The 27246-nt window shown below is 39.8% G+C and overlaps 1 protein-coding gene across 3 annotated transcripts in view; it reads right to left on the reverse strand.

Annotated features, from left to right (window-relative positions):
• The window catches only part of bcas3 (BCAS3 microtubule associated cell migration factor), a 290982-nt gene that overhangs the window by 179940 nt on the left and 83796 nt on the right, over window positions 1-27246 (reverse strand). For all 3 annotated transcript variants that reach the window (XM_063907800.1, XM_063907801.1, XM_063907802.1), the window contains exons 17-22: window positions 24881-25005; window positions 24059-24224; window positions 23873-23970; window positions 14967-15067; window positions 11164-11360; window positions 10577-10674 (exon numbers count right to left, since the gene is read on the reverse strand). In XM_063907800.1, coding sequence (XP_063763870.1) covers window positions 10577-10674; window positions 11164-11360; window positions 14967-15067; window positions 23873-23970; window positions 24059-24224; window positions 24881-25005 — 785 coding nt within the window. The remainder of the gene's footprint in view (window positions 1-10576; window positions 10675-11163; window positions 11361-14966; window positions 15068-23872; window positions 23971-24058; window positions 24225-24880; window positions 25006-27246) is intronic.

Raw genomic sequence — 27246 nt, forward strand, 5'->3', positions numbered from 1 at the left:
GGGTATAGGTTACTGGGGGTATGTGTGTATTAGAAAAAAAGAAAGGGAGACAGAATACCACAGCACAGGTGCCTAGTCTTTTAAATGGCAGCTCAAGTATAAAGGGGACGAGCGAAAAGGGAGGGGAAGATGGTAGGCAAAGTGCGTGTCTGAGTGAGTAAATGAGTGTGTGTGTGTAGGTGTGTGTGGGTGTGCGTTGGGGCTATCCATCCGTGTCTTCTTTTTCAGTCATTCAAAGCCCTCTCTTAGATTATTTTCTAGCCTTTGTAGGGACAATAATGCAGGGAAAACCCCTTCTCGCCTCACGGTGGTGCTGACGGTGGTTGAGAGGTGGTGGGTCACCGGGACAAGGGGGCTTTGTGTTGGTGATGCTAACAGGTGCATGCATGCATACAGCCATTCACATAAAAATGGAGGTTGAAACATTCCAGTGTTGGCGCATGTTTAAGTTTATTGAATACCAATCAAATTCCACCAGTATATGACTAGTGTGTGCTGTAGTGTAAAAGAGCAGCCATTGGTTTTCCAAGAGACTTCATGCCCACTTAGATAAATCCAGAATCCAAATAATTGTTCAGTTTATTCTTGTTAAAGTTCCCAATCCCAATACCTTGCAAGTATTCTGCGATGGGTAGCGATTCAAGGAATTAGGCGAAATATTCCACTTTTGCTCTTAGCAGACACTTCATAGCAAGACACAAAAAACCTACGTAATGAGGAAAGTAATACTTCTTCAAACTACACACAGGAAATACTTAAATAACAGTGTATGGACAAATACTAAGTGCAAATGCTTCCACACACTGACAGATTACTTTTCTACATTTCTACCCCATGGACATGCCGATGTCAGAACATTTGGGTTAGGGTTAGTATCTTGGCCAAGGACACTTCAACATGTTGACTGCAGTTACTGGGAATCAAACCACCGACTCTGATACATGTGGGCACTGAATGGTTTGATGAAAATAATGTCATTCATGTTTCATAGACAGAATTCAGAATACTGTGTTGTCCATTACATTTACAAATGGTGGAACCCTGTCCTTGGCACTGGCAAATAAGATAAAATAGCACCGAAAATACACAGTACAACATTCACTTCATACACACAAAAAGAAAAACTGCATCTTAAAGTGATTCATTGGCAGACTCAATAAAAGGGTATAGAGGATTGTTAATAGAACTCATTCAACCCAACTGAACCCATTTCTTGAACATTCATATGTTGAGTGTTTTTCACCAAAATGATCAAACCAACTAAGGGGAATAACTTTGTATTTACACGCTCATTCTCAAACACAGAGTGGGTGAAGGGTATGTTAGCCTTGGGATGGATCTGGCTAAATGTTCAGTTGTAAGTCTGGGATATTTCAAAAGCTCTTTCATTGCAGTTATTGCAGACAACACATACAGTGGTATGCAAAAGTTTGGGCACCCCTTAGGAAAACCACTGCATCAGTTTGTCACTTGCTGAGCTTTTGAAGCAGCAACTTCATTTTAACATATGTTATACCTTATGGTAACAGAAACATCTCAGTAGTGAAATAACTTTTATTGGTCAAACAGAAACATGTTTATGTGCATTCAAACAAAAATAGGCATGTGCATAAATTTGGGCACCCCTAAGAAATAATTCCATTAATATTTAGTATTGCCTCCTTTTGCTGCAATAACGGCCTGTAGACGCCTCCTGTAGCCACAGACAAGTCCCTTAAGCCTGGCAGGTGGTATTTTGGCCCATTCTTCCACACAAAACGTCTCCAGTTCAGTCAGGTTTCTTGGCCTCCGTGCATGGACAGCCTTCTTCAAATAAATCCATACATTTTCAATGATGTTAAGGTCTGGGGACTGGGATGGCCATTCCAGAACATTGTACCTGTGCTTCTGCATGAATTCCTTGGTGGATTTTGATCGGTGCTTAGGATCATTGTCCTGCTGAAAAATCCAACCCCGGCGTAGCTTCAACTTTGTGACTGACTCTAGAACATTCTTGTCAAGAATCTCCTGGTACTGTAAGGAATTCATGTGGCCCTCAACTTTAACAAGTTTTCCAGTACCTGTGCTAGCCACACAGCCCCATAACATGATAGATCCTCCACCAAATTTTACAGTGGGCAACAAGTTCTTTTCATTGAATGCAGTGTGTTTTTTTCGCCATGCATACCTGTTCATGTTATGACCAAATAACTCAATCTTGGTCTCATCTGACCACAGTATTTTGTTCCAAAATGCTTCTGGCTTGTCCAGATGTGCTTTTGCATACCTCATGCGACTCTTCTTGTGATTAACACTCAGGAAAGGCTTTTTGCACATCACCCTTCCAATGAGCTCTTCCTGGTGCAAAGTACGCTGGATTGTGGAACGGTGAACAACTACACCATCAGCAGCCAGATGTTGTTGTAGTTCTCTGGAGGTGGTCTGTGGCTTCTCTGTGACCATTTTCACCATCCTTCGCCTGTGCCTTTCCCCTATTTTTGTCGGCCTACCACATCTTTCCTTCACACGGACTGTTCCTGTGGCCTTCCATTTCACAACTACGTTTCTGACTGTGGAGACAGACAGTTTAAACCTGTCAGATAATTTTTTGTACCCTTCTCCTAATTTATAATGTTGGATTATCTTAGCTTTCAGGTCAGTGGAGAGTTGTTTTGAGGTCCCCATCTTGCCACTCCCTAAGAAAGAACCTAGGCCAGGCACAGCCAGCTATTACCTATGTTAAATAGCCTTTTTCATGATTGGTTCCACCTGTCTTTGTAATTGAAGGTCTAATGAGCTAATCAAAGCAATTTTGTGCAGCAACCTGTCAGCTATAAATCCGTACAGGTGTTGAAATGAATGCTATTTATAAGGGTGCCCAAACTTTTGCACATCCCATTTTTTGCATTTTATTTTATTATAATAAAACTATGTAATGCTACCCTAAGAATTTTGGTCTGGAAAACACTAAAACGTCTACATCTTTGTAGGAAAACAAATGTTGTTGCTGTGATCTTCTATTATAAAGGAAAAGCAAATTGTCATGAAATCTCAGAGGGGTGCCCAAACTTTTGCATACCACTGTATGTGATATGGTGAAACCATGTTTGAAACAAATAATTGAGTGCTTTAATTCAATACATTTAACAAATTAAATCATGCTATTATCAACAGTTAGTTGTTCTAGATTTCTCATCCTAAAGTGTTATTGTGTAAATATTAGTAGTTTGATAAACAAACAGACCAGATGTGCTTTGACAATTAGGAACTTGCCCATTGTTTTGAAATCACTGTTAAGGGGGGAGCAAAGGCTCATGGTTCAACTTCATTATTCACTTTGACAAATATACTAGCTACATCACTTAGTGAAAGACAAGCTGGTATGTGAAAGCATATTTAAGGGCTGGCCCCATCTTGACTGAGTGGGGCTGGGTCAAGTCCCTGAACGTGAGCCAGACAGTGAATCAAATTGGGGCAAAAATGGTGGTACTACAACATTCATGACAATCGTGACTTTATTTTGGACTTTAATATTGTTTCCCATGGTCTTAAATTGGGTAAAAGGTGTCGTTTTTTTTATAAACGTGAATCAACTTTCCAGGTCGAACACCTAAATATGGATCCTATTTAACTAATAAGGGCCTAGGAGTTTAAAAAAACGCAAAAAGCCAAATCCAGAGTTTTTCTCCTTTTCGACTCATTTGACTGAAACAACAGATTGGAGGCGGGGCTTAAGGGAAATGCAATTGTGCATGGAGGTGTGGAAGTTTGCCAGAAGATTGCCAAAAGATCTAGCGAATATATAGGGGATATAAAGGGAAGGGAAGATATAGGGAAGCCCTAGCGAAGATTTAAGAAAGAGCTGGGGAAGATCTGGGCATTTTTGTTCTCGAGAGTAATTTGCCACTGAACAACTTTCCTAGGTATCAACAGGGACCTGCTTCCTACGCAGTTTCCATTTGTCTATATACAGTCAGAGCTGGGATTGTGCAGGGGGGGGGGGGGGGGGGTTAGGGTTGGGCAGAGAGTGTGAGACGAGAGATACTAACACAGGCATGGCTTTATCAAAGAAATGGGTTATGCAACACAACATCAAACTAGTATTGTTGTCGTATATCTGATTTAGAAATAATTCAATATACCCCCCAAAAAAATGTTGATATACCTCCCAGCCCTTTCATGGTCATCCATGTCAACCCCTATATCGAACACACACACACACATACATACTCAACACCCAAAGACCTGTGCCAAAGCTGAGTAGCACTCTACAGTGTCTTCTTCTCCTTTTTGTGATAAGCCTGCTCCATCTCATTCTGTCTGCTCTGCTCTGCCGCCAGCTAACACACACTATCACTGATTCACCGCCGCAGATAAATCACTCACACACATGCAAACAGTCAGACGTGGCGACAAAGACGGGGACGGAGGTACACACACACACACACACATACACTGGAGGATGACAAAAACATAAACAACAAGATGGCTGATGCTGCAGATGGAGGAGGCTTGTTGTTATTTCCTGTTTTGGAGCAGGGTGGCTTTCTTTGCAGAGTCAAAACACAACTTACAGTAGTGTGGACGGCGGCTGGGAGATTTATCAGCACACACACACAAACACACACACACACACACACACACACACACACACACACACACACACACACACACACACACACACACACACACACACACACACACACACACACACACACACACACACACACACACACACACACACACACAAAGGATTAAATACTTTTTCCAATCCTGCAGTGTTATCTCTTTTGCAGGTCTGTCTCCTTTTCTTTCTTTCTTGATATGACCTCCTGGGCTACTGTGTAGTCTAGATTAAAGCCACTTCTACACGGGGACACACACTCACACACCTTAGGGTGCAGATATGGGGTATTGATAACAGCTACGCATTGATCTTGTATATTGCAGCAGGTGGAAAGTGAGACTGAGGGGTTGGTGTTCCTCTTTCCCTCCAGAAGACAGATATGCTGAGTCAAGGAGCCATGACTGGAAGCACTGTACAACATACATTGTGTCTGTGTGTGAGAGTGTGTCTCCAATGCAGATGGCCTCCCATCACCTCAGGGAAGGCAGAGATAAGCAGAGTCTATAGGCTGAGATAAGATCGGAGACACTGGGGAGACTGACTGACTGTAAGTGAGTCACTGTAGGGAGAACTGCAGCTTTATGGCCTCTCTGAGCCTGAAGACTCAGAGGGAAACACTTTTAGTTTTTGATAGAAACGGCCCGGAGGGAAAATGTTTTTTTTCACAACAGGGGCAAGTTACACAAGTTAAGTGTTTGTTGACAGTTCATGCATGTGCATTTTTTAATAAGGCTTGACCGCAAATGTACATCAGAGTATAGTGAGACGACAAATGGTGAATTTACATTAACTAACATTTAGTTTTTGCTGAGATTTTCATACAAAGTATACCATATACCAAACGCACCATTGGCTGTGTCTAAGGGGGTAATTTGGTATTCAGTATCTTGCCAGAGGACACTACATGTTGGCATGTTGGGGATTGAACCGCCAACCCTCCACTTGGGAGTTGTGGCTTTACAAAACGATGGTAATTAATTAAATGCATATTAAGTCATTATTTTCTAACCGCTTCAGTCGAACGGCTGACATAGGGAAGACTCGTGTAACTGTTCACAGGCCAGATTTGAACGTGCGTCCACAGCAGAAGGGACTGAGCCCCAGTTCATAGGTCGCCAGCTCGTTTTTAATTGAATAAATGTTGTTCAACTGCAGATTTGGACAAACACTGATGACATGTTAATATCATCATAAGATGTTTTCAATTGAAGTTGACAAGAAGGTCAAACAAGAACAGAGATGGTAACACATAAAGGAGCTGGTGGTGGATTTCAGACGGCGCCAACACTCCCCCCCACACCAGTGAACATCCAGGGAGTGGACATAGAGATTGTGAAATCCTACAAATACCTGGGTGTTCATCTGAACAAAAAACTGGACTAGTCCGACAACTCTGCTGCTCTCTACAAGAAGGGACAGAGCAGACTCTTTCTGCTGAGGAGACTGAGGTATTTTGGGGTGCAGGGGGCACTCCTTCAGACTTTCTATGACTCTGTGGTGGCATCAGCCATCTTCTATGGGGTGGTCTGCTGGGGCTGCAGCATCTCGGCTGCTGACAGGAAGAGACTGAACAGACTGACAAGGAAGGCCAGCTCTGTCCTGGGGAGTCCTCTGGACACTGTGGAGGTGGTGGGAGACAGGAGAATGGCAGCCAAGCTGTGCTCCCTGCTGGACACTGTGTCCCACCCGCTCCAGGACACCCTGTCCGCACTGTGCAGCTCCTTCAGTGACAGGCTGCTGCAACCGCGGTGTCTCATGGAGAGATACCGCAGGTCCTTCCTTCCTGCAGCGGTTAGACTTTACAACCAGCATGGCCCCTGGTACACCCCCACACATACAACAGAAACCCGACTAGTTGTGCAATAACAATGTATGTGCAATTTATAAACATAAATATGCCAATTATTAATACAACATTAATGTGCAATATTTACCTGGTTGCCATATCTCACTACCGGATGTGTGCTTTTCTTTATCTTCATATTTTTTTAATTGCATATTATTCTTTAGTAAAAGCTCTCTTTGGCTCTGTTGCTGCTGTAGCAAATTTAAATTTCCCCTCTGTGGGACGAATAAAGGGATTCTGATTCTGAAAGTGACAGAGGGAGCTAAATGAAACCAAGGTGTTGAATACATTTTGACACGTGTTAGCATTTTGTGTAGCCCCTCAAGTTTCACATGATTAAATACTCAATACATAAATTGATCATCCTCTTTGATGCCTTCAAACTGAATAAATTATGATCTTTAGAACGTTCAAAATCGACTAAATAGCATCATTTTTGAGTTTGGATTGATCAGAGACGGTCAATTCAACAACTTGGTATAAGTTATCAACTTGTTTATTCTTTATAGCACAACAACAATGAAATGTAAATACTTGTATGTTCAAATGTTAAGCTGTTTGACATGTCTGCTCCTTTGATCAAAGGAGAGTTGCTAAAGGCCCTCAAACTGATATTGGTAAGTTCTGCCACACACAGGCATGTTCCTCAGAGGGTGAGACAAAAGTGATGTGTGTATGTGTGATAAGAAACGGCGCCAGGGCAGTGGCAGGACACAACAATGAACCCTCCTTACGCACACACACGCACAGTGATAAGCATCACCTCCATCCCTCTGTCTGGCTTTTTCCTCCTGCCTCTCTGCTCTGAAACAAAAAGTGGATAACTGGGGAAAAAAAAGTGCTCCAGCTGGAGTCAGAACAACCACAGATACCAATTTGGGCAGACAGAAGGCTACAGACAGGGATGGAGGAAATTTAAAGCGTAGGACTGTGGTTTAACCGGCATCTGTTCTTCGTCTTTATCCCATTTATTTTATGATATACGAGTCATAAAGGCAGATTTGAATAAGACTTTATCGACTGATCTAAATAAGTATATAGTTATAGTGTGTGTTTTACCTTCTAAACCAGAAATTAGATTATGGAAAACTCACGTGGAAAAAATACAAATACTTATGCTGTATCTACAATTGCAAACTTCCGTACTTTAATGTGCTTCTTATAATGCAAAAGTGCACCCCAATGTGAAGTATGATTAAATGCAGTGCACTATGAGTACCCGGATGGTGCATTTATAATGTTGAAGTGTAGAAGGCTGGACACTTCTCGCACTCAACAACCTCCATCTTTGCTATGTAACAGAAGCTAAGCTACTAGCTGTGTTTGAGGTTGTTCTGGTAAACATCTACTTCACAAATGAAAGTTATACAGTGCAAGTTGTTTCACTATTTAGGGAAGTTACATACCATTTAACAACTGTCGTAAAAAAGCTAAAGGTTAATTAAGCAGTCTGTTATGATTTGGTACTCTACTAGCTACCGGCGGAAATGGTCAGAAAGCAGGCAAAGCGTGACTGAAGTTGCTCCGGTAGACAAAACAAGTTACACACGTTTTTTAGTTTTTTTACTATTTAGGTAACAGTTAAAGGGTGTCGTAAAGAAGCCATTGTTCATTTTATAGGGTTGGTACCGCCAAATGTCGGTGTTAGCAAGCAAGCTTCTGGTCACTCCAGTGTTTTGAGGTAACTAAACAGTTGGCATAGACACAATGCACAAGTGTTTACTGTGTACAACAGGCAGTGTATTATCGAAAGTATCCAAATTGGGACACATCACTACTTTATGCCAACTAAATTTGGACCCAATGTATTAATTAAAACCTCCAAATAAATGTGTTATAAATCCAGGTCTGAACCTACTTTCATTTTAGAAGTGGATGGATGATGGTCCAAGCTAGTAGTTTGAATATTGGTCAAAACCATATCTATGAAGCCACTAAAGATCCTTTACTTAAGGAAAAGTACAAATAGTACAGTTTTAAATACTCAATTTAACATGTCATTTTCATTAGTATTATCAGCAAAATGTACTTAGTTTCCAAAGTTAAAGTATTCATTGTGGAGAATGGCGTTTTTAAAGGCTTCTTATATAAGTTTACATCCAACAAATACATTTATGTTGGAATTTGTCAATGTGAAGCACATTTTGGATACTTTGTCTACTATTGAGTGAATGTTAAATGTAGTGCATAAGGAGAGTACAGCATTTCCCTCAAAGATATAGTGAATAATACTCAAATAAAATACCTCATAATTTCCCTTAAGTACAGTAAATATACTTAGTTACATTCCAACATTTTAGTTGACATGCTTATCATAGTTGTGTGTGGTGTGGTGCTTAACACCTGGTATGTGTTGAAAAGCAGCAACAAATATGTTTTCTTTGGTTAAGCACCAAAGATCAAATCAGATAATCAAAAATATTTGAAACACCTTTTCGAGACACATGCTGTAAATATTTCTTGACACCTGGAGGAAAAAACCCAGCGGTGGCCCTACAGTATGCCAGTGTGTGGGTGGATCTGGCTGAAGTCTCTGTCACAAGACACAGTCGATGTCACAGACTTTGTGTCGCTCCTTTATCTCGTTTATCAGACAAAAGGCAACAGGATATCATTTCACACAATAAGTGATGGTTCCCATACCCACACTGGCAGTAAATACCAGGCATAATCCACACACACATTCACAAGACCCATGTAACAGCATTATAATTTGAGAGTAAAAGACATATTTTAAAGGGGAAATCCTCTCATCTCTGTGTGTGATTGGATTAGGCTAACATCGTAACCAGATTAAAGGAGACATGTAGAGGGACATCAAAACCACTTGAAAATAAATCAATCCTGTTCAATGGCTGATAGACTTTACAGGCCTTTTCAAACAATCACAGTCTATTTAATTACAGGAGCAAAGTGCACATAACAATAGGAATGGAGAACAACAGGAGGAGCAGCAACTCGCGTAGGAAAGCTGGTGTAAACGTCAGACTACTTCTAATCCACTTGGATGCGATTGCACTTGTGTTAGACAACGTCAATGGAAATCTCTTTTACATTAAACTCATTCTTATTTCACAACAGCAGGCTTTCTCTCACCAAAGTTTTTTTTAGAAATGCTGGCTTAAGTTGCACTGCTAACTTCCGTCTCTAAACATATGTTAGTTTTGTACTGATCCATAGTAAACTGATATTTGTTTTGGCTGTACTACGATTTCAGCAGCCTTACCCTTTAGATACAAGCAGGAAATAAAGCATTCTCTAAGCAATGTGCTTAGTGTATCAATGTTTTCTCAACATGGGAAGTATTTGCAGGTACATCAGTCAGTATGTTATTTTTTTTATGATTTGCTTTTATGATTATTTCTGGGCTGTTTTCCAAAATAAACAGGAGCTTCTATAAGCTTGGCATAATGCTGTTAAAGTGTTGTTGATCTTTAACTTTGAATCAGATAAAAAATTGTTTTCAGGTAGTTCTATCAACCTCAACTTATAACAAAGTCATTATATGAATGATTTACGCCTCTGTATGTTTGTATATGTTAGGCTTGGATGGGAAAACCATCCAAAATTTAAAAATTAAGAACTGAGTATAGACTTTCACCCCTTTCCACCATAACTTCAATTCTTTAAATCAAGCAAGTGTGTATCGTACTGATCAGGTAAGATGGACAATTTAGACAATGGCAGATGATTCAGTTTTCTATAACTTTACCACAATAATCATTATTATACTGAGACCTACATTTTCAGTAGGCGATGTTGAGAGAGGTCAATACAGGAAGTGTATGTCAAGTAGGAAAATAATGGCAAATAATAATACACTAACAATAAAACCGGTCTTTCTTTCACACTGCAATATCATTTTTTTTGTGTAAATGTATCATGTTGGTTGAGTGCTAATGTAAGTATACCAAAACACAAGACAAACATGGACCACGAAGATAGCACCAGAACTCAGTCAGTTCAAATGATGTGGTTTATGGGATTGACCGATATTAAATATTGAGAGACTGCAGTATGGTTGATGCTAAAGAATACCAGTAGGAAGACAAGCCAATAGAAGAACCAAGATGGTATCAGAAGTGCAAAAGACAAGGTATTAACAAACAAAGAAAGTTTCCTACCTGAACCTGAGTCCATGATGTTGGTCTGCCCTCTGCGATCAGCCACCAGCCGGGACGAGCCGGGCATGCTGACTGGCTCCGAACGTACCGGTTGGATCCTGCACACATAAAATATATGTACATTTAAGAACAATGTGGAAAAATAACGTACTACGATTATTTTGACTGATATTGCAACTGCAATTTGAATCAGGATATTGGAAGGATTGATGATCTATCTGTACCAAGCAATAATAATGTATTAGTTCAGTAGGATAGGATTTGTAGGCCTGGACATTTATGCAGCACCACAATCCTTAATTTGAGATGATATTTACACATATTTTGGCTATAAGACATATTGTACCTCCTACGATTTGAATATAACACCAGTTCATATTGCATTTTCGATAACATTTAATTATTGGTGCAGGTCCTTATTACTAAACACATGCAGCATTATCCAAGGCCTCACTTAAATAAGTGATTACAGCCGGGGAAGGCAGTTTATTCTTGTCAATATTGGGCAAAAATCCCATGTATAAAGGCAACAAAAAAATGAAAAAAAAGAAACACCCACCAAAATGTATATATTGAATAACTTGTACCTCAAACTGTGAAGGTCCAGGTCATCAGTGTCAAAATCCAACAGGGGCTGTTGGACATCTGAGGGACCCTGGGACTGAAGGACGGAGGATGAGGAGGAAATGACTGTAGTCTGGCCTGAAGGGTGAATGGTCTTAAACTGAAACTGTGGGCCCATCCAAAGGCGTCGGTGGGGCCCTGTGTGGGTCACAATTTCCACCTGAGATGTTAAAAAGAAAAGATAGATGAGGAGAGAGAAAGATTTCAAGTCTTCCAAACAGGCCAAAATCGATGAGTAATGCTCAGATGCTCACCAATAAACTAGCTTATGTTTAGCAGCTCACGTGGTTCTTGTTAGCTGTTCCAGTTTAGTTTGTATCATGTAAAACTATGATTGTTAACAAATAGCACTCAACAGGGAGTACATTTAAGACCGTTGGGAATTGGTATATTTTTTGTTAGATTCGTAGGTATTTGGTCATATATGAGAATATTATAGAGACAGTCAAAGCCGGAACTCAATTTAATATAGCTAACATATACTTCATCTGTCTTACTGGAAAGACTGTGGTTTCCTGTGGACAACATATAGCAGAAAAACATGGTGATAAAACTATGCGTGGAAATTACTTTTTTACCTTTGAATAACATCAGTTGATAAAATTTATTCTGTGGATGAAATTAATATGCTCGTCATCCCATTGTTCTCCAGATATTCCAATTGAATGAATGAAACGATTGACTCTCTGTCATTGCATTCTATTAAAAAAAAACATCTGTGTGGTTCCCCTCTATCGCCAGTAAATCAGTGACAGAGTCCTGGCAATTTTCCTTAAGAGTCATCATCAGTGGATTTGACACATAGGGTTGGCTATATGCCAATACTCACCCCATAGACTACTCATATGAACTCATTTACATGACATCCAACAAAAAGCCTGCTGTACCCCTGCTCTACTAAAAGTCTGAGAACGTTGTCAGAACTCGTCAAGGTCTTGCGTGTTGGGAGAGCCACTGGCACGATGGGAAGCATTCCCAGAGGGCTAATGGAAGTGTGACTCTAGCAACATCATGGCATCGAGGCTGAAGTGAGGCCTACTGGGAGAAAAAGATGGCACTGGAATGGAAGGCGGTCCATGGGCACCTGAGCTGAGTGGCACTAATGCCTGCTGGATGTAGGATAGGAGTGGATGACTCACACACATCAGACTATAACTGCCTCCTCCGTTCTCCATCTCCTCTTCGACTTTAATTTAACCATCTTCATGCTGCATCTCGCACTTTTTCAATGCTCTCCCACGCTTACGCTGACTTTTCAACTCCCTGCAGCACTTAACACGGGTCTTGGTGTCTCACTGTTCACATTTCATTATCTTTACTTCGTACATGTTCATCTCTCACCTCAGCCCAGCTCTCAGCTCACCGTAGTGTTCCATTCAGGCTGCTAGGTGCCAACATCTAAGACAAGAGTGAGAGCTTTCACTCTCTGGTCCTCTGTGTATAAGTGTTCATGTATGCATATACTGTACACACTAAAGGCCTGGACACACCAAACAAACCTCAAAGAACTAATGGCAATGGGGCCAATTTTGATTAGCCTACTGTACATCGTCCACTTCCAGACCAAAACGTGCATTTGAACACACCAAATGATTGAAGCTAACGACAAACTAGCATGTATCCTGGTCCTTTGCAAGAAGAAATAACTCTTCAAACTCTCGATCCTTCAAAATCAGAAACACAAAGACTTAAGACTGCACACATGCAAGCTGTTGTCACGATAGATACATTAAAACAAAACAGAATTTGCTTCTGAATTTTACACAACTCTGGATCACCAGTTAGCTTCATTCTAGATGGCCATGTCAACGTTTCCGAGAATCGGAAAGATCAGATGAGATGAAGATGGAAAACTGAAAGAGCCTCTGTGTATGCCTTTTTGACTTTAGTAATTTGCTTGTTTTTCCTTAGATAGATTTCTCTTTTCTTCTTCTTGAGCTGAACAAGGTTATTGTTTTTTTCACCAATGACATTGAATTGGGACACATCACAAGAACTCAAGCAACAAACACTCATTGATGGCCAAACATTTGCTGACTTATGGTGTGATGTGAAGAACATATTCATGCACTAGGAATGACATCAGTATAACCATCTATCAACTGCTACGTCATTTTTCTCCATCACGTCAAAACTGACAGATGAGATGTAGAGAACTGCGGCGGACTGGAGGTGTAAGGACAGGAGCATTTGTTGTCAACTGACAGCCAGCTGAAGAGTTACTATGGCTGATAGCAGCAAATGGCACGATGTAACAGCGGGCTGGAGCTCTGACATAGAGGGTCACAAACCTCACATTTCATTAGTGGAGAGCCGATCAATCCTAAATCCCAACACAAAGCCAAAACGCCTGCTTATAATCTAATAAAGGCCACTGATATGATATGATGGAATCCACCGGGCAATTACTTAGACTGCATTTCAAAAAGCATTTCTCAATCCACCAAGATACTGTGTGATAAGTCGGATGTGCTGGAATTCCGCCCTTTAGGCATGATTCACATCCCTGTGTTTATTTCGTTTTAAATTCCTTAATGGTCTAGAACGTTCCAAAAGAGTTGCATCGGTACATGGTAAGGTATGTAGAGCTGTAACGTTGTATATCAAACCACTGAGGAATACACCTCAGCTGTGACAGGAATTCCCTAAAAATCGAGGTTAGTGGAATGGATAGTTTTGCTCCTGGCAAACTATCATGGCAGATATGGACCAGGGCCTCTGGAAACTAAGTGGGGTGCATTTTAACCGATCAATTATGCATGCAGTGGAATAATTGATGGGGAAAATGTAGTGTGTTACCTGCCGACACGTAGGATGAGTGCTTTGAGGGTTAAGCTGAAAAGACAAGGGTTTGTACTGGATATTTCTAACATGCCTTGACCACATACTGTGAATATACCAGGATATTGTCGGACGGCATTTGTTTTAAGAAGTAATCCTATTTAAATGTTCAAGGGTGAGTAAATGTGGATCCCAAAAATGAGGATCCAGATAATCTTTTGATTCAGTATAGAGAAAAGCCTTTTCTGAAACCATAATCATATTTTGTTTTCACAAACTTAAAGTTGGAAGTTGAGAGAATCATGAACAATTAAGTCAAAATTTCAGATGTGATGATGTCTTAAACCTGTTTTTATTGCTACTTAGCCATGTGGGGTGATTGGAACAAGGGAAAAGCAAAACATTTTAAATCACATTGAATTTTATATTACATTTTAGTTAGAATTTATCCAAAGCAACTATGAAGATACAAACACTGAACATCATTATTTAAATATAGATATAATAATTATTTTTAATATTGAATAATTATTTCTGACATTTTAGTGCTTTTTGACCTACTGTACCTTTTTCCTTGTAGTACCAGTTATTAAAGACACAGTTATATTGTTTAGTATATTAATATGAATAGTTTATTTGACACAAAATATGGAAGTTGAAGGATCTTCCTTTGTTCTTGATTGATGCTTGGGATTGTACTTGGATGATTGATGATTCTTATTTGATCTTGTTATATGTACAATTATTGATGATAGCTTCATTGTCTTTAATTAAATAGCAAACATTTGCATATTTTGAGGAGTGGCGCCTGTGCAAAGCCCAAAAGATATACAGAGATAAGATACATCCTGTGCTGCAGAATAACAATAAAGTGAACATTATCAAACTCTTCCTTTTCACCAAAGCAACAGTGTAAATGTTAGAACACAGCAACCGAAATGTTGTAGTCAGGTAACTGGGATTTTGGTAGAGATAAGGTTCTGACCTGAGAGAGCCACTCCTCGTCCTCAGGAACGCTGTGGTCAGACGCGAGGCTGTCTGACGACTCGTGACGGGTGATCGGGCCGGGGCTTCCTGGGGGCATTGCTAGGAAAACACACACATACACAAACACCATTTTTCATCAATGAAGACATTTGATATTTATTTAGGTGCCTATATTGTGTGCCAATATCCAATTGCATTAATTTAATTTTAAGCAGAGATGATCTGTAATATTTAGGTTTTCAATGGTCTCTACCAAATGATTTTATCAAAAAGTGTAAAGGCCTTCAGCATCATACATATGACAGAGCTTAAAGAGAGGAACAGTAGGTCAAAGCTCACTCAGCAGGGGAGTAAATCACATATATTATCATTTGCATGAATTAGCCTGGAAAGGAAAATAATCATTGAGAATTAATTTATTAAAGTGTGTTTAGAGTCTTATATGGTCTTTTTCTATACCAATAACAACGTGTAGGCAGTTATGACTTACTGGTTGAAATGTGTAATTCTGTGCAGACATGAAGTTCTTTTGTAAGATCAAAAACCAATATGTAAAAAAAAGAAGTATGTTTACAAAAAATGAGGACCTCATTTTTATAGGGGGACTGTATTTGAATGTGGAGTGGTGAAGTGTGTTACATGGTGTTGCAGAGGTTTCAAAAATCAAATCCTTCATCATGTGTGTGTGAAGAGTGTGAGAGTGTGTGGCTAAATACAGGAGAGCTTCCTGTTCTCCAGATGTGGACTTGACAAGTTTATTAGCTATTCCTGTGTTAAACCAACCCCATACCTGAGGTGGGAGACAGGGAACGGACTGATTCTGTTCTTTATTCCGCATGCCTGCTAACTCAAACCTACGAGAACCCCGTCTGTCTCTCTGCCTCTGTCATTTCCTCCTCTCTCTCACTCACTCTTTATAAAACACACACACACACACACACACACACACACACACACACACACACACACACACACACACACACACACACACACACACACACACACACACACACACACACACACACACACAATTTGTTGAAATGTTATTGTAATCATTCATATTTAAACAGGGTTGGGAGGGTAAGTTTAAGAATGTATTCCGATACAATTACAAATTACCTATAAAAAAATGTAATCAGTGATCTAATCTAAACAGGTCCTATTATGCTTTCTGAGGGTTTCTTTTCCCGTAATGTGTTGTATGTTTTTTTGGGTTTTTTTGCATGTAAATGGTCTGCAAATGCTAAAATCCCAAAGTGCCCTCCAGAGGGAGTTTTTCTCCCAGACATCCCCGTTATCCAGGTAGTGATCCCCATTTTCTTTTTTTTATTTACATGTATTTGATGTCTTTTTTTTTTATGTAACTGAAATGGATTACGGTTGTTTTGTTGTATCCTAATCATCCCATTACTTGTATTTCCCAAGCATGTATATGTTTATATACTGTATAAATAGTATATTCAGGGTTGGGAGGGTTACTTTAAAAATGGATTCTGTTACAATTACTAGTAGCCTGTAAAAAAAAAAGAGTAATCAGTAATCTGAGTATCAAAATATAAAAGTAATGTAACCTGATGACTTTCTGGTTGGATCACCTCAATATCAAATGCAACACAAATAAAAAATAAAATAATAACAAATGTATTTTACCTATGTATACAGTATTAGGTAAGTCAACACAATAATGTTACCTTAGAAATGTGTTTATTTATAGCATATTCCGGCTGTAACCTATAATAATTACAGATGAGCACAAACTACATTTCAAAAAAGAAGTAATAAAATCCAAGCTCCCAGACGTTGCATTGTTTAGTTTAATACACACAGTTAAGCTCACACACACTATTTTCGGAACATAAAGCTTCACCTACTGAATACAAAAATGGATAAATGAACCAAAGAAAGTTAAAACCATAAAGCGGATTCAGGCAGTGCGTCTATAGACTCACACTTTAAGTATTAGCCTACAGAACACTACAGCTTACAATATGCTGTTTTTAGTTTTTTTTACTAACATTGCAATCTTGCCAGTAATCCATTTGTTTTAGATCTGTATGAGTAATCTGATGGCGCCTTATTTTTGTAACTGTAAGGGAATACAGTTTCCTTTTTTTGTATCCTGATTGGCTAGTCTCGTTACATGTAATCCCTACTCCCCCTAAACCCGAGCATACTGTATATGTATCTTACCCCTGCCCTCTTTCTCTCTTTCCCTGACCATTGGGACGAATAACTGTTCCCTAATTAATTATTGATGTTCTGAAGCAGTTGGTGGACTGGCTGGATCATGTTTCCAGTGGGGAGGGGGCTTTCAATGGCCAGAGTCACAGCCAGGCTCCAGCGTGGGGAGCTAGTGGTCATACCCATGGGTCAGGCCAAGACACAACCCTCCCTATGTGTATATGTGTGTGTGTGTGTGTGTGTGTGTGTGTGTGTGTGTGTGTGTGTGTGTGTGTGTGTGTGTGTGTGTGTGTGTGTGTGTGTGTGTGTGTGTGTGTGTGTGTGTGTGTGTGTGTGTTGTTTTGTGTATGTGTGTGCATGTCAGGAGCCAGACTGACCCCGGCTGTTACAGTCATATCTACCCATCTTAGCGTCCGGCTAGACCGCCACTTGGCCTTCTGCCTTTACAATGTTCATTACTGGCTTTTAAGACAGAACGTCAATGCAATTTCACAGACAGGACATTTTTAAGTGCAAACTTATTGGACTGAACTAAAGAAAGGATTTTAAGTGTGTGGTTTTAAGCCCAATAGAAATGATTTTGTGTTGCCATTGACATATTTGTAGAAACATCAGAGAAGCGCCATAGCTTGATGTAAATACAATTGTATTTTTATTTTTAAAGAGGATAGTAAAATGATGCAACTCAATAGTGATACACTTCAGAGGAATTCCTTTTCAACCACTCTCCTTGAGATTTCTTCCATTCGCTCCTCATTCATTTTTAACTGCTTATGTGAATGCTTTATTTATATAGCACACTCATATTTAATTGTAAAATTAAAAAATGGTAGTAAGTGTCTATAGAGTATTTATGTTTATTTTGTCTATAGTGGTTGTATTATACTGCCTATTTGTACTGCTGGTAAATGCTAACTGTGTTGTCGCCTCATTACTTATACTCTGTGCATTTAAAATAAAGTTGAATCTAATCTGATCCAATCTAAATTGACTTGAGACATGTTTTTTTTACCAATAATTGTTGAACAATTTCCCAAGGAACTCCGGCTTATGACAAAGAGGTAAAAAGGTGACTCGAGCCATTTGAGTAAATACATACATTTTTAAGCTCAACTGATGCCGAAACACATCTGATCAATTCACATAATGTGCTGAATTTTAAGAACTCAGGAATGTTCCTGAGGAACTTTGATTGGAATCATTAGTTGGTACTAAAGAAATGTATTCTTGCACATTTTGCCACATTGTGTTACTGCAAAAGTTAATAAGGCAAGTTTTTATAATTGACAATCCTGAACACTTTTCGCACAATAGTCTCTCTTTGCCAAACATTTTGTTCCATGGCTAACTTGTGAAGAAATGCATAAAAAGTCTGGGGTTTTATTTTGCGGCTAATATACTTATCCTGTTGTCCGGTGCTAGACAATTTATTTTTCTAAATATAAAGGTTGGTTGAATAGTTTAACACTGTGTTTTTGGTCAGTTTCTTTAGTAACCGCACTGCAGTAATATGCATGCAGATCGACATAAGAAGGAAAAAGAATGTACATTGCAGAGGAACAGATTTGTCTTGAACACAGAGTGGTGTTTTTTTTTTCTGTGCTGAAGACTGGAAGCTGGTGGCCTGTTAGCCAAAGCAGTGAAGCAGGGAGTCAGAACAAGTACAAAGGCTGCCCAGGTATTGATGTAGCCCGACCTCCCGAGGCCTTGGGCCAGCGGTCGGACAGGCCGATCTCCAGGGCCAGATAAGGGACAACAATCTGATAGATCTGGCTGCTCGGTGGACAAAGGATAGCTGTCTTGTCTAGTCTGGCCTCTATGTTCATCTTTATCTCATTCATATTTTTTAAAGATTAATTTAGTCTTTTTTTTATTCTTCCTATCTCTGCTTTGACCTGCAACACTTGGCTGCCAGACATTTCACCTGCTAGGTTCCACTCCGCCTATCTCTCTTCTCACGTTCCTCTCTTCTCGCTTTTCTTTTGGAGTAGTACTCTGGCAGATAGGTGCTGGCATACTGACAGATTGGGATAGCTTAGTCATTATATATCATTCAAGTCGGATTTGACTGACAGTACCTTCATTCAGCCAGCGCTACACTTACCCCTTCCTTTCTCTGCATCTCTTTGATTACTGACCCAGTCATGGCGCCATGGTTTCTCTTTACCAAATGCCTGATGATGCTCCAAGGCCATCACTCCGGCCCCTCTCTCGGAGCAATTAGATCTATTGACAAGGCAACTGAGGCTGGCCTGTCATGGGCCTCAAAGTCCCAAGAGAGCAGCCGAGCCAGCCAGTCAGTCAGTCTCCACAATTAGCACATTATATGACAGGTAGGGAGGGGAGGGCCGCGGCCAAAAAGCATAGCCTCTGTTGCCGCCTTCATCGCCAGGCTCAAAGGAGCCAGCCAGATATCCAGGTGGTAAATTATTCACCAGGTTGTTTGCTTCAAACAACTCTGTGGCGAGGGGAGAAGATGTTGGAAAGCATGGTGTGGACCGCTAAGTTAATATCACCTAAGGGAGAGGAACATCTGAATAAAAAGTCTGATTATACACAGTTGCCCATAAAGTTGGAATAAAAGATTTTTCACCCCTTCTTATGAAATGATTGTGATAATGTTACTTATTCTGGATAGAGAAAGTGTATATCTTCACTAAACGTTATTGATCAATTTCCTCCAAACATATCACAGTGAAAATTAAATAGGAATAAAAAGAGGAAAGTGACTAAAAACAAAAATGATTCCAACGTTATGGGCAAAAGTGTAATAAATGAGGGTGTTTTGATAGTCACCCTATTACCCAGCTCAAACACCCCTTGCCAAGAGAAAACATGTCCATTCACAAACTTGGCTTAGACTTTTGGAGACAAAAATCATGTGAGTTTACATTAACTACAGATGGGGGATCCCCAAACACTAAATAATTGGCCCAAGACTGCTTTTATTAGGCTGTATCGCCCTACAGCATCTCCTCTATTTGTGAGTATACTGTATAATGTGTGTCTCTTTCTTCCTTATCTCTCCAAGGCAGTGCTGCACGTTGCTGTCCTCTGCAAGTCTGAGTGCTGCAAGTAGCTGCTACAGATGGACAGGTGGAGATAGTGACCATGAAGTGGCGCCACTGCTGCCTTTTATCATCCAGTCCTGGAGGCTCCGGTCTTGCATGACCCCGGCCCTTCCTCTCCCCTTCCTACTCCTTTCCCCTGCATACTGCATTTTTAATCAGCCTGGGTCATCCAATATTGAGCCACGAGACCAGAGAACACGGCCTGTCAATCAAGCGCTGCCAGCTTTGTGCCGCCGTGTCACCATTTCGAGACACAACCTGTTTTGTTAGATGATTAGCATAAGGGAATATCCATAGATTTCTTAGTATGGTTCTTCCATTACTTCTGTTTGTTATAGTTTTTAATCGTAAAATTGTTCTTTATTGTCTCTTCTCTTGCTTTTTTTTTTCCTTTTCTTGTAGTGGTTGTGTCAGAATCAGAAACCCGTTTATTGCCGAGTAGATTTACACATATAGTACAAGGAATTTGCCTTGTTGTATATGGAGATGAAAACAAAGATAAATTGCAAGAAAAGCACCAACAATGTAAACTATTATAGAAAACTATTAAAAAAAGATAACTTATTTGAAATATTAACCTGAAATATAGATATACCAAAGAACTACGTATATTATTGTATAAAAAAACCAAACTGAATATTAAAGTAAAATAAAATATCTGCAGTATTGTTACGAAAAGTGGAAAGCTATTAAAAGAGGTAGCTTTGATTAGGACTGACATTACTTAATGTGCGTTAATGTAATGCTTACTGTTTAATGAGGCCGGTAAGGGAAGAAACTGTTCGGGTGGCGGGAGGTTTTGATACTGATGGAGGAAGCCTTCTGCCAGAGGGGAGCGGGACAAACAGTTTGTGTCCAGGGAGGGAGGGGGTCAGCCACAGGCTTCCCTGCCCGCCTCTCCACACAAATAAGACCTAAACAGCACAGTTGGTTCTGTAAGTAAGACTTGTGTGCCTTTTCAGTTTCATCTGCAGTGGCAGGATCGTTATGTTCAGCAGGAGGCAACTGGACAAGAGGCGTATGGCTGTGCTGTAATTCATCCTAGGGTCAAATCGACTCTTTCTCCTGGATCACTAATCCTTTGCGCTGCCAAGCCCTGGAGGAAACGGCAGAGGAGAAGGCTGGCACGGGGAAAGCATGCTGAGAAACAGGATGTCGAATGCTTGAGCTCGGTTGCAATGCACACAAAAATTGGAGGTTGCAGTCCAAGAGAGACTCTACCGGTGGTGGTGGTGTCTAGGACGCCGACCCTGAGGGAAAATGGCACGCCCACAAAATGGGTAGAGGGCTGAACAATTATGTTTACAGCGCTGTGACCCCGCATTGTTCACACTTGGATGGTCGGGGGAATAAAGAGACAGGGCGGTGATATCTGGCTATTGTTAATTGGATGTAAATTTTAATGCAATGAATCCCTCTCATTATGCAGCCAGCTCCACTGCCCATGTTGGCAGAGAGAATGGTAGAATAAGTTGACGCGCATGTCGGTCATTCCAACGTGTCCTCATTGCTGTGACACTAGGAGCGGCCATTAGCACTAATTTGAGAAAAATATCCTACCAGTTAGACCTGGAGCAGTGCAGAAGTCATCAGAAACGAGTGGAGAAATTAGGGTAAAATAGCTACCACTTGCCCCGGAGCAGCCGCGAGAGCTAATTACAGATTCCGTGTGTTTATAATTATGGAGTGAGCTCAAAACGCCAGCCGATTCCAGGGGGTGGATTGATACCGTGTGTGGCCATCCGTGTGCACTCGGTGCTTCTTGCGAATTGGCCTTTCAGAGGGCAACCTAAAGTGCTCACTGCTCTGTACTTGTTATTGAATTAGAGAGTTTAGGGTGTCAACTAATTGGTTTGAGAGCGGCATCTTATAGCATTATGCTAGCGTGTCCCGGAGCTGCTGTGTAGCGTGGCCGCCAAAGGACGGACTTGAGTACCGAACAAAGGAACAGAGATAACTTCTGACATCGCTCAAGAAATGCGAAATAGTACAAAGGGCTAAAGTATCTTCCATAAAACTCTTTGAGAAAGGGAATGTTATGGCTGTTGACTGGAGAGGTCTCATCCCAGCATGTGGCACCAATACAACGCAAAGGACTGGCTTTCAACACAGTCAACATGGAAAAGCAGGGAACAGGGGTCATCACCTTGACTAACGATGCGTATAGTAAACACAGAGAAAATACATGCTGTGTAGCAAGTGCAACCAAAACATGACATGTTCCGATATTTCGATACATGTAAAGTATTAAATAGTACATACAGTACAGGCAGACACACCAACACTATAATGGCAAATTGTATTTAAACTCATTTTTATAGCAAATCAATTTTTTGGTCAACAATACTAATAAACATGAAAAGTTTAAGCAATTTATGTTTGGTATTGGTATGTGTGTGAATGGTGTCAAAAATGAGCCACAAAAGGAAAACAAGGAGGAAATACATCTTTAAACAAAATACATACTTAGTTGAAATAGTTGATTATTTGCAAAAAACATACATTTTTCATACCATACTGTACATTCTATATTTATTCTATTTAATATTCCACACCTTTCACACTTATTGTACATATAATATAGTGCATTATATTTTGTTTCTGTTTATATTTTGAGTACAGTTTTTGCCCCAAATGTATATTTTTTTACTTTCTATTTAAATGCTATTTTATTGTAATTACATTGCCTTGTATTTATGCTGCTGCAACGAAAACATTTCCCAAATTGGGATCAATAAATTACTTCTATACTATTTTATTTTATTCTATTTCAATTGTGTAGATAACAGTAGATTATACATGTGCTATGACAGAGTAGCATAATTCATATCTGTGAATGAATGTTGCAATTTTTGCCACTAGAAATTAAGGAATAACAGTGTTTTTCCTCTGCCGGGAAAACTGACCAAATTAGCGAGCTTCTGTTTTATTTGATTTGGAATATGACTTTGCAATTCTTTTCTGTCAATGTCAGGCTTCCCAATAGCAGACCCACAACAGAAAGATTCAGATCAGCTGCAGTCATGTTGGTTGGGTTCGAAAATGCCTCAACTGCGCTCTGCATTCTTCCCATATTAGATAAAAGGTTGTGATTGGCTTGTCACATCACAGGCTGCTGAACGGAGGGGAACAGGACGCATTTGCCGGAGCATATTAAACATGAGCTCCAGATTCATCTGGTACACTGCATGTACAGCGTACATTGCTGCCTGTCACACTGTCATTTATTATTTTACCAGAGTTCAGCACATAAAGCGCTTATAATGTGTTCAGTGCCCTAAGCTTGTATTTTGTAGGTTTTCACAAAAACTTGCAAAAGACATGCCATATGAACATATGAGCTTAAGAGTAATTATAAGTGATTTCTTACAGACAATATATCTGGGAACTGATAAAGTACAGCGAGCATGGTTCTTAAAAAAACAAAACGTTAATTTAAGCTTAAAGCACTTTCATAATGTTTCCTTCTTTGAAAATATATTACTGAGTTGACGCCGGAAACACCTATTTACTTTCCCTTAGGCAAGCATGCCTTGGCTTGTATTGGAATATATTGTTAACATTGACTTCATATGCATTATATTTTCCTGAAATGCTACTTAAATATATGTAAATAGGGTCAATTAATAGAAAGATTTGTATTAGCACTCACCAGCCAGAAGATACTGATAGTACTGCACCAGGTCTGAGGCCAAAACCAAGGGATGGTTGGAGTTGAAGGGTGGCTGCAGCTCATTCCATTGTGGAGTCCTGCTCCAAAATAAATAAATAAATAAATGTTTTCACTGACTGTATTAGAGGCACTCTTTCTATGATAAAATGGTCTGCATAGTTTTACCTGGCTAGATTCCAGCAGGCCCTTGGGCAGGTATTGAGCTCCAAAGGTGTGTCATCACTGATTTTTTGAGCAGTGCTGATTGGTCGAGGTTCCAGGACATGTTCCACCATTGTACCATAGCAGCTGATGATGTACAAAGACTCAACGACTGACTGCTTGGATTGATCTACAGTAGTAAGGGCAAAAGGCAGTGATAAGAATACTGTTATAGCTGCTACTTAAAATGGTAAATAAAAAGGTGCATTATCAATAATGAGGGAGGAACTACAAGCATGTTGTCATTTGTCAAGATGTTTTCTTTGTATTTGCAATAGAGTGTTGCAACATATTTGTGTTGGCAGACCAACTCGCAACTAGCAACTCAAGGGCTCCCTGGACAAAAAGCTATTCATGAAACAATGATTTTTTCCAGTGGATTTTGAAATAATAAAAGATCTATAGCAAACACACTTTTATGATTTTTGAGTTGCTAATGCTGTCGCCAGAAATAGAAAGCTAAAATTAGGCTATCAACAAACTTAAGCTAAGTGTTGATGCACGTTACCGTTAAGCTGCTTGTTAGAAACTGCTACCACTTAAAAGCTTCAAACATTAAAAAGGTGGGTGTTTACTGACATGTTTTATGTCATAGAACAACACTCTCAATATTGTGTTAACCACATGCCTTACAAGACCCTTTCATTTGAGAAGAGGGAGCCTAAAGTTGTAAAATGTTAAATAATTTCCGGGTTTTAGGACTCATTCCTGCAACACTTTTTTTGAAGACTTGTTAGAACATTGCCAGGATCTTAATTCAAAAAGCACCTGGGGCTTTGGTCATACCTTTTTCTCTTTTCATGTTGGGGTTGGTGATGAACCAGGAGCGAGATGAGGCGAAGATGGCAGCCACGCAGAACTCTCCTCCACTAGACTTGCTCGGGGACATCTGAGGGGGCGGCTTGGCTTTGCTGAAGAAGGGAAAATAGTACCACGATTAGACAAAGTACAATACAATAATGCAGAGTCTGGTCTCAAGGTTGCTCTATGTGGTGTTTGCACATGTCAAAATCAAATGACTTTTAATTAAGCTGATAGATACTGTAACCAATAGCCCATTGAGAAAAAAAACGATAATTCCAAACTTTATCTGTCCGTAAATATCTTTGTGAAACAATGTTCCCTCTTAAATTGACTTCGAGGCACAAATGCTGAAGTACAAGAAATATGTGGCACCTTTGAGACACATATATACATTTCTGTTTGTTCAATGAATGAAAAAATCTGATTCAAAACATACATTTATGAGGTTTTTTGCATGCAAGAAGGTAAGCAAGGGAGATTATAAATTCATACGTGCTTCAGATAAACATAGGTGCTTCATATTTAGGAAATACCAAAAGCAGGCAAACTTAAAAGCTTATGTAAGCAATAAAGAATGTCCACCTACTCTATTATACCCTTTACACCATCCAATATCATTTTCGAAGATTTAGCTTACATGGTAACAGTTTGTCAAGAGTTTCAGTAGTCACAAGGTCCCATAGCTTGGTTGACTGACTGCCAGTTAATGAACAACATCATGTGATAGGTAATGGGCTTGATATTACAGATAAAGTACATAAAGTCGCCCTTATATTCAGTATAACACAACATTTATTTCTTATTACGATGAACTTGCAGGTTATATAAACTTCTTTAAATTACACTGAATAAACAAGAGAATAACAGTCAAAGGAACATGCATCACACAACAGCACAGTCCAAGCTGCTTCTCTTGTGTTGGCCACAGGTGAAAACTTATGGCATTTATTGGATTATTGAGCATGTCAGGAACGTTTGAGAGGAAACGGACACAAAAAGGGTTTTCAGCTGTAGCAGGGCTGCCCATATGGTAATGATCAAAGAACAGAAGCTAGATCTGGTATTATTGTCCGGCCTTATAACTGACCAGGACAGTAAAACACAGTCACAGCAGCTCAGGCATGAGGTTGGCTAAGGGGTCACAAACTCACGGTGGTGTCACACACTCCCAGAGGGATGCTTAACCTTGACCTTTGGAAACCACACTGCTGACACAAACGACTGTCTTTCCTTGAAAATGTTTTCATTTGGTTGAGAGTTTCCCCTGCCATTATACAGCTTAGGCACAGTATCAAATAAGAATATAAATACAATGTGAAGAGCATCTGGACTTGGTTAGGGAACATTAGGAATGTGGTCTATTTTACCTCCCAGTACAGCACACTACACACTTGGTTTAACTAGCCAGCCAATAGGCTTTAACCAATCACTGTTGGTTCTGGTAAAATGGTTCAATTATTAATGATGGGCAATACATCTGTTGACTAAAAAGTCCTACATTAGAAAACAGACGCCATTGATAGCGAATAAACCTATCATCCATCAGAACTGGTTGTTTACAAAATTGCTTAAATAGGCACTGATTAACCAATTGAATGCCAAAAAGCTAAGTAGTAAGCAGATATGTAAAAAAAGACTGGTGCTTAAGTACTAGGCTTACGTTGTCAGTTAATACACTTTGTTCACACTGTTAATTTGTAAAATGCAAGAGATGTTGTCGATGACCATCCAACTTACTGACAACATCACTGTTATCATCACTTTATTGGCACTTATCCTTAAGAAAAGCAAACATAACACAACATCTGTTGATCTTTGGTTGTAATATATACATGTTCTAGGATGGACACATCCATCAACAATGCTCCGATATGAATGGCTAACAACCTGCTGAAGTGGGTTGGTACTAAACAAAACAGATGTATCTTATGAATATGTCCTCCTCAGAAGCAGTAAAAAAACAAATGCAGGGTAGGGTTAAGAAAGTGAGTACTGTAGTTTAACAGTACATCTTTAGGGGGAGGGTGTCAAGTAATTAACTTTGACAATACTAGGTGGTGAAAGATGTTGCAGGTTTAAAGTCTCGAAGGATATTTTTTTTTGGTAAAGTGTGGAGTATGAGTTCTTGGCTCTCATAGCCTGATCAAAACAAAAAAAAACTCTCTTTCTGTTACCTCCCTTTAGCCTGTCAGCACCTCATAAATTACTCCCTGGATGCAAGGAGATGTTGATGTCTTGTTTGGCCAACACTATGTGAGAGACTGATCAGGAAATAGGAAGTGGTGAAGGTAGCCATAAGAAAGGCCTCTATACAAGTGCATAATGGGTCAAGGAGAGAAAGCTGCAAC

The sequence above is a fragment of the Eleginops maclovinus genome, chromosome 18 (assembly GCF_036324505.1).
Source record: "Eleginops maclovinus isolate JMC-PN-2008 ecotype Puerto Natales chromosome 18, JC_Emac_rtc_rv5, whole genome shotgun sequence".
Lineage (NCBI taxonomy): Eukaryota > Metazoa > Chordata > Actinopteri > Perciformes > Eleginopidae > Eleginops > Eleginops maclovinus.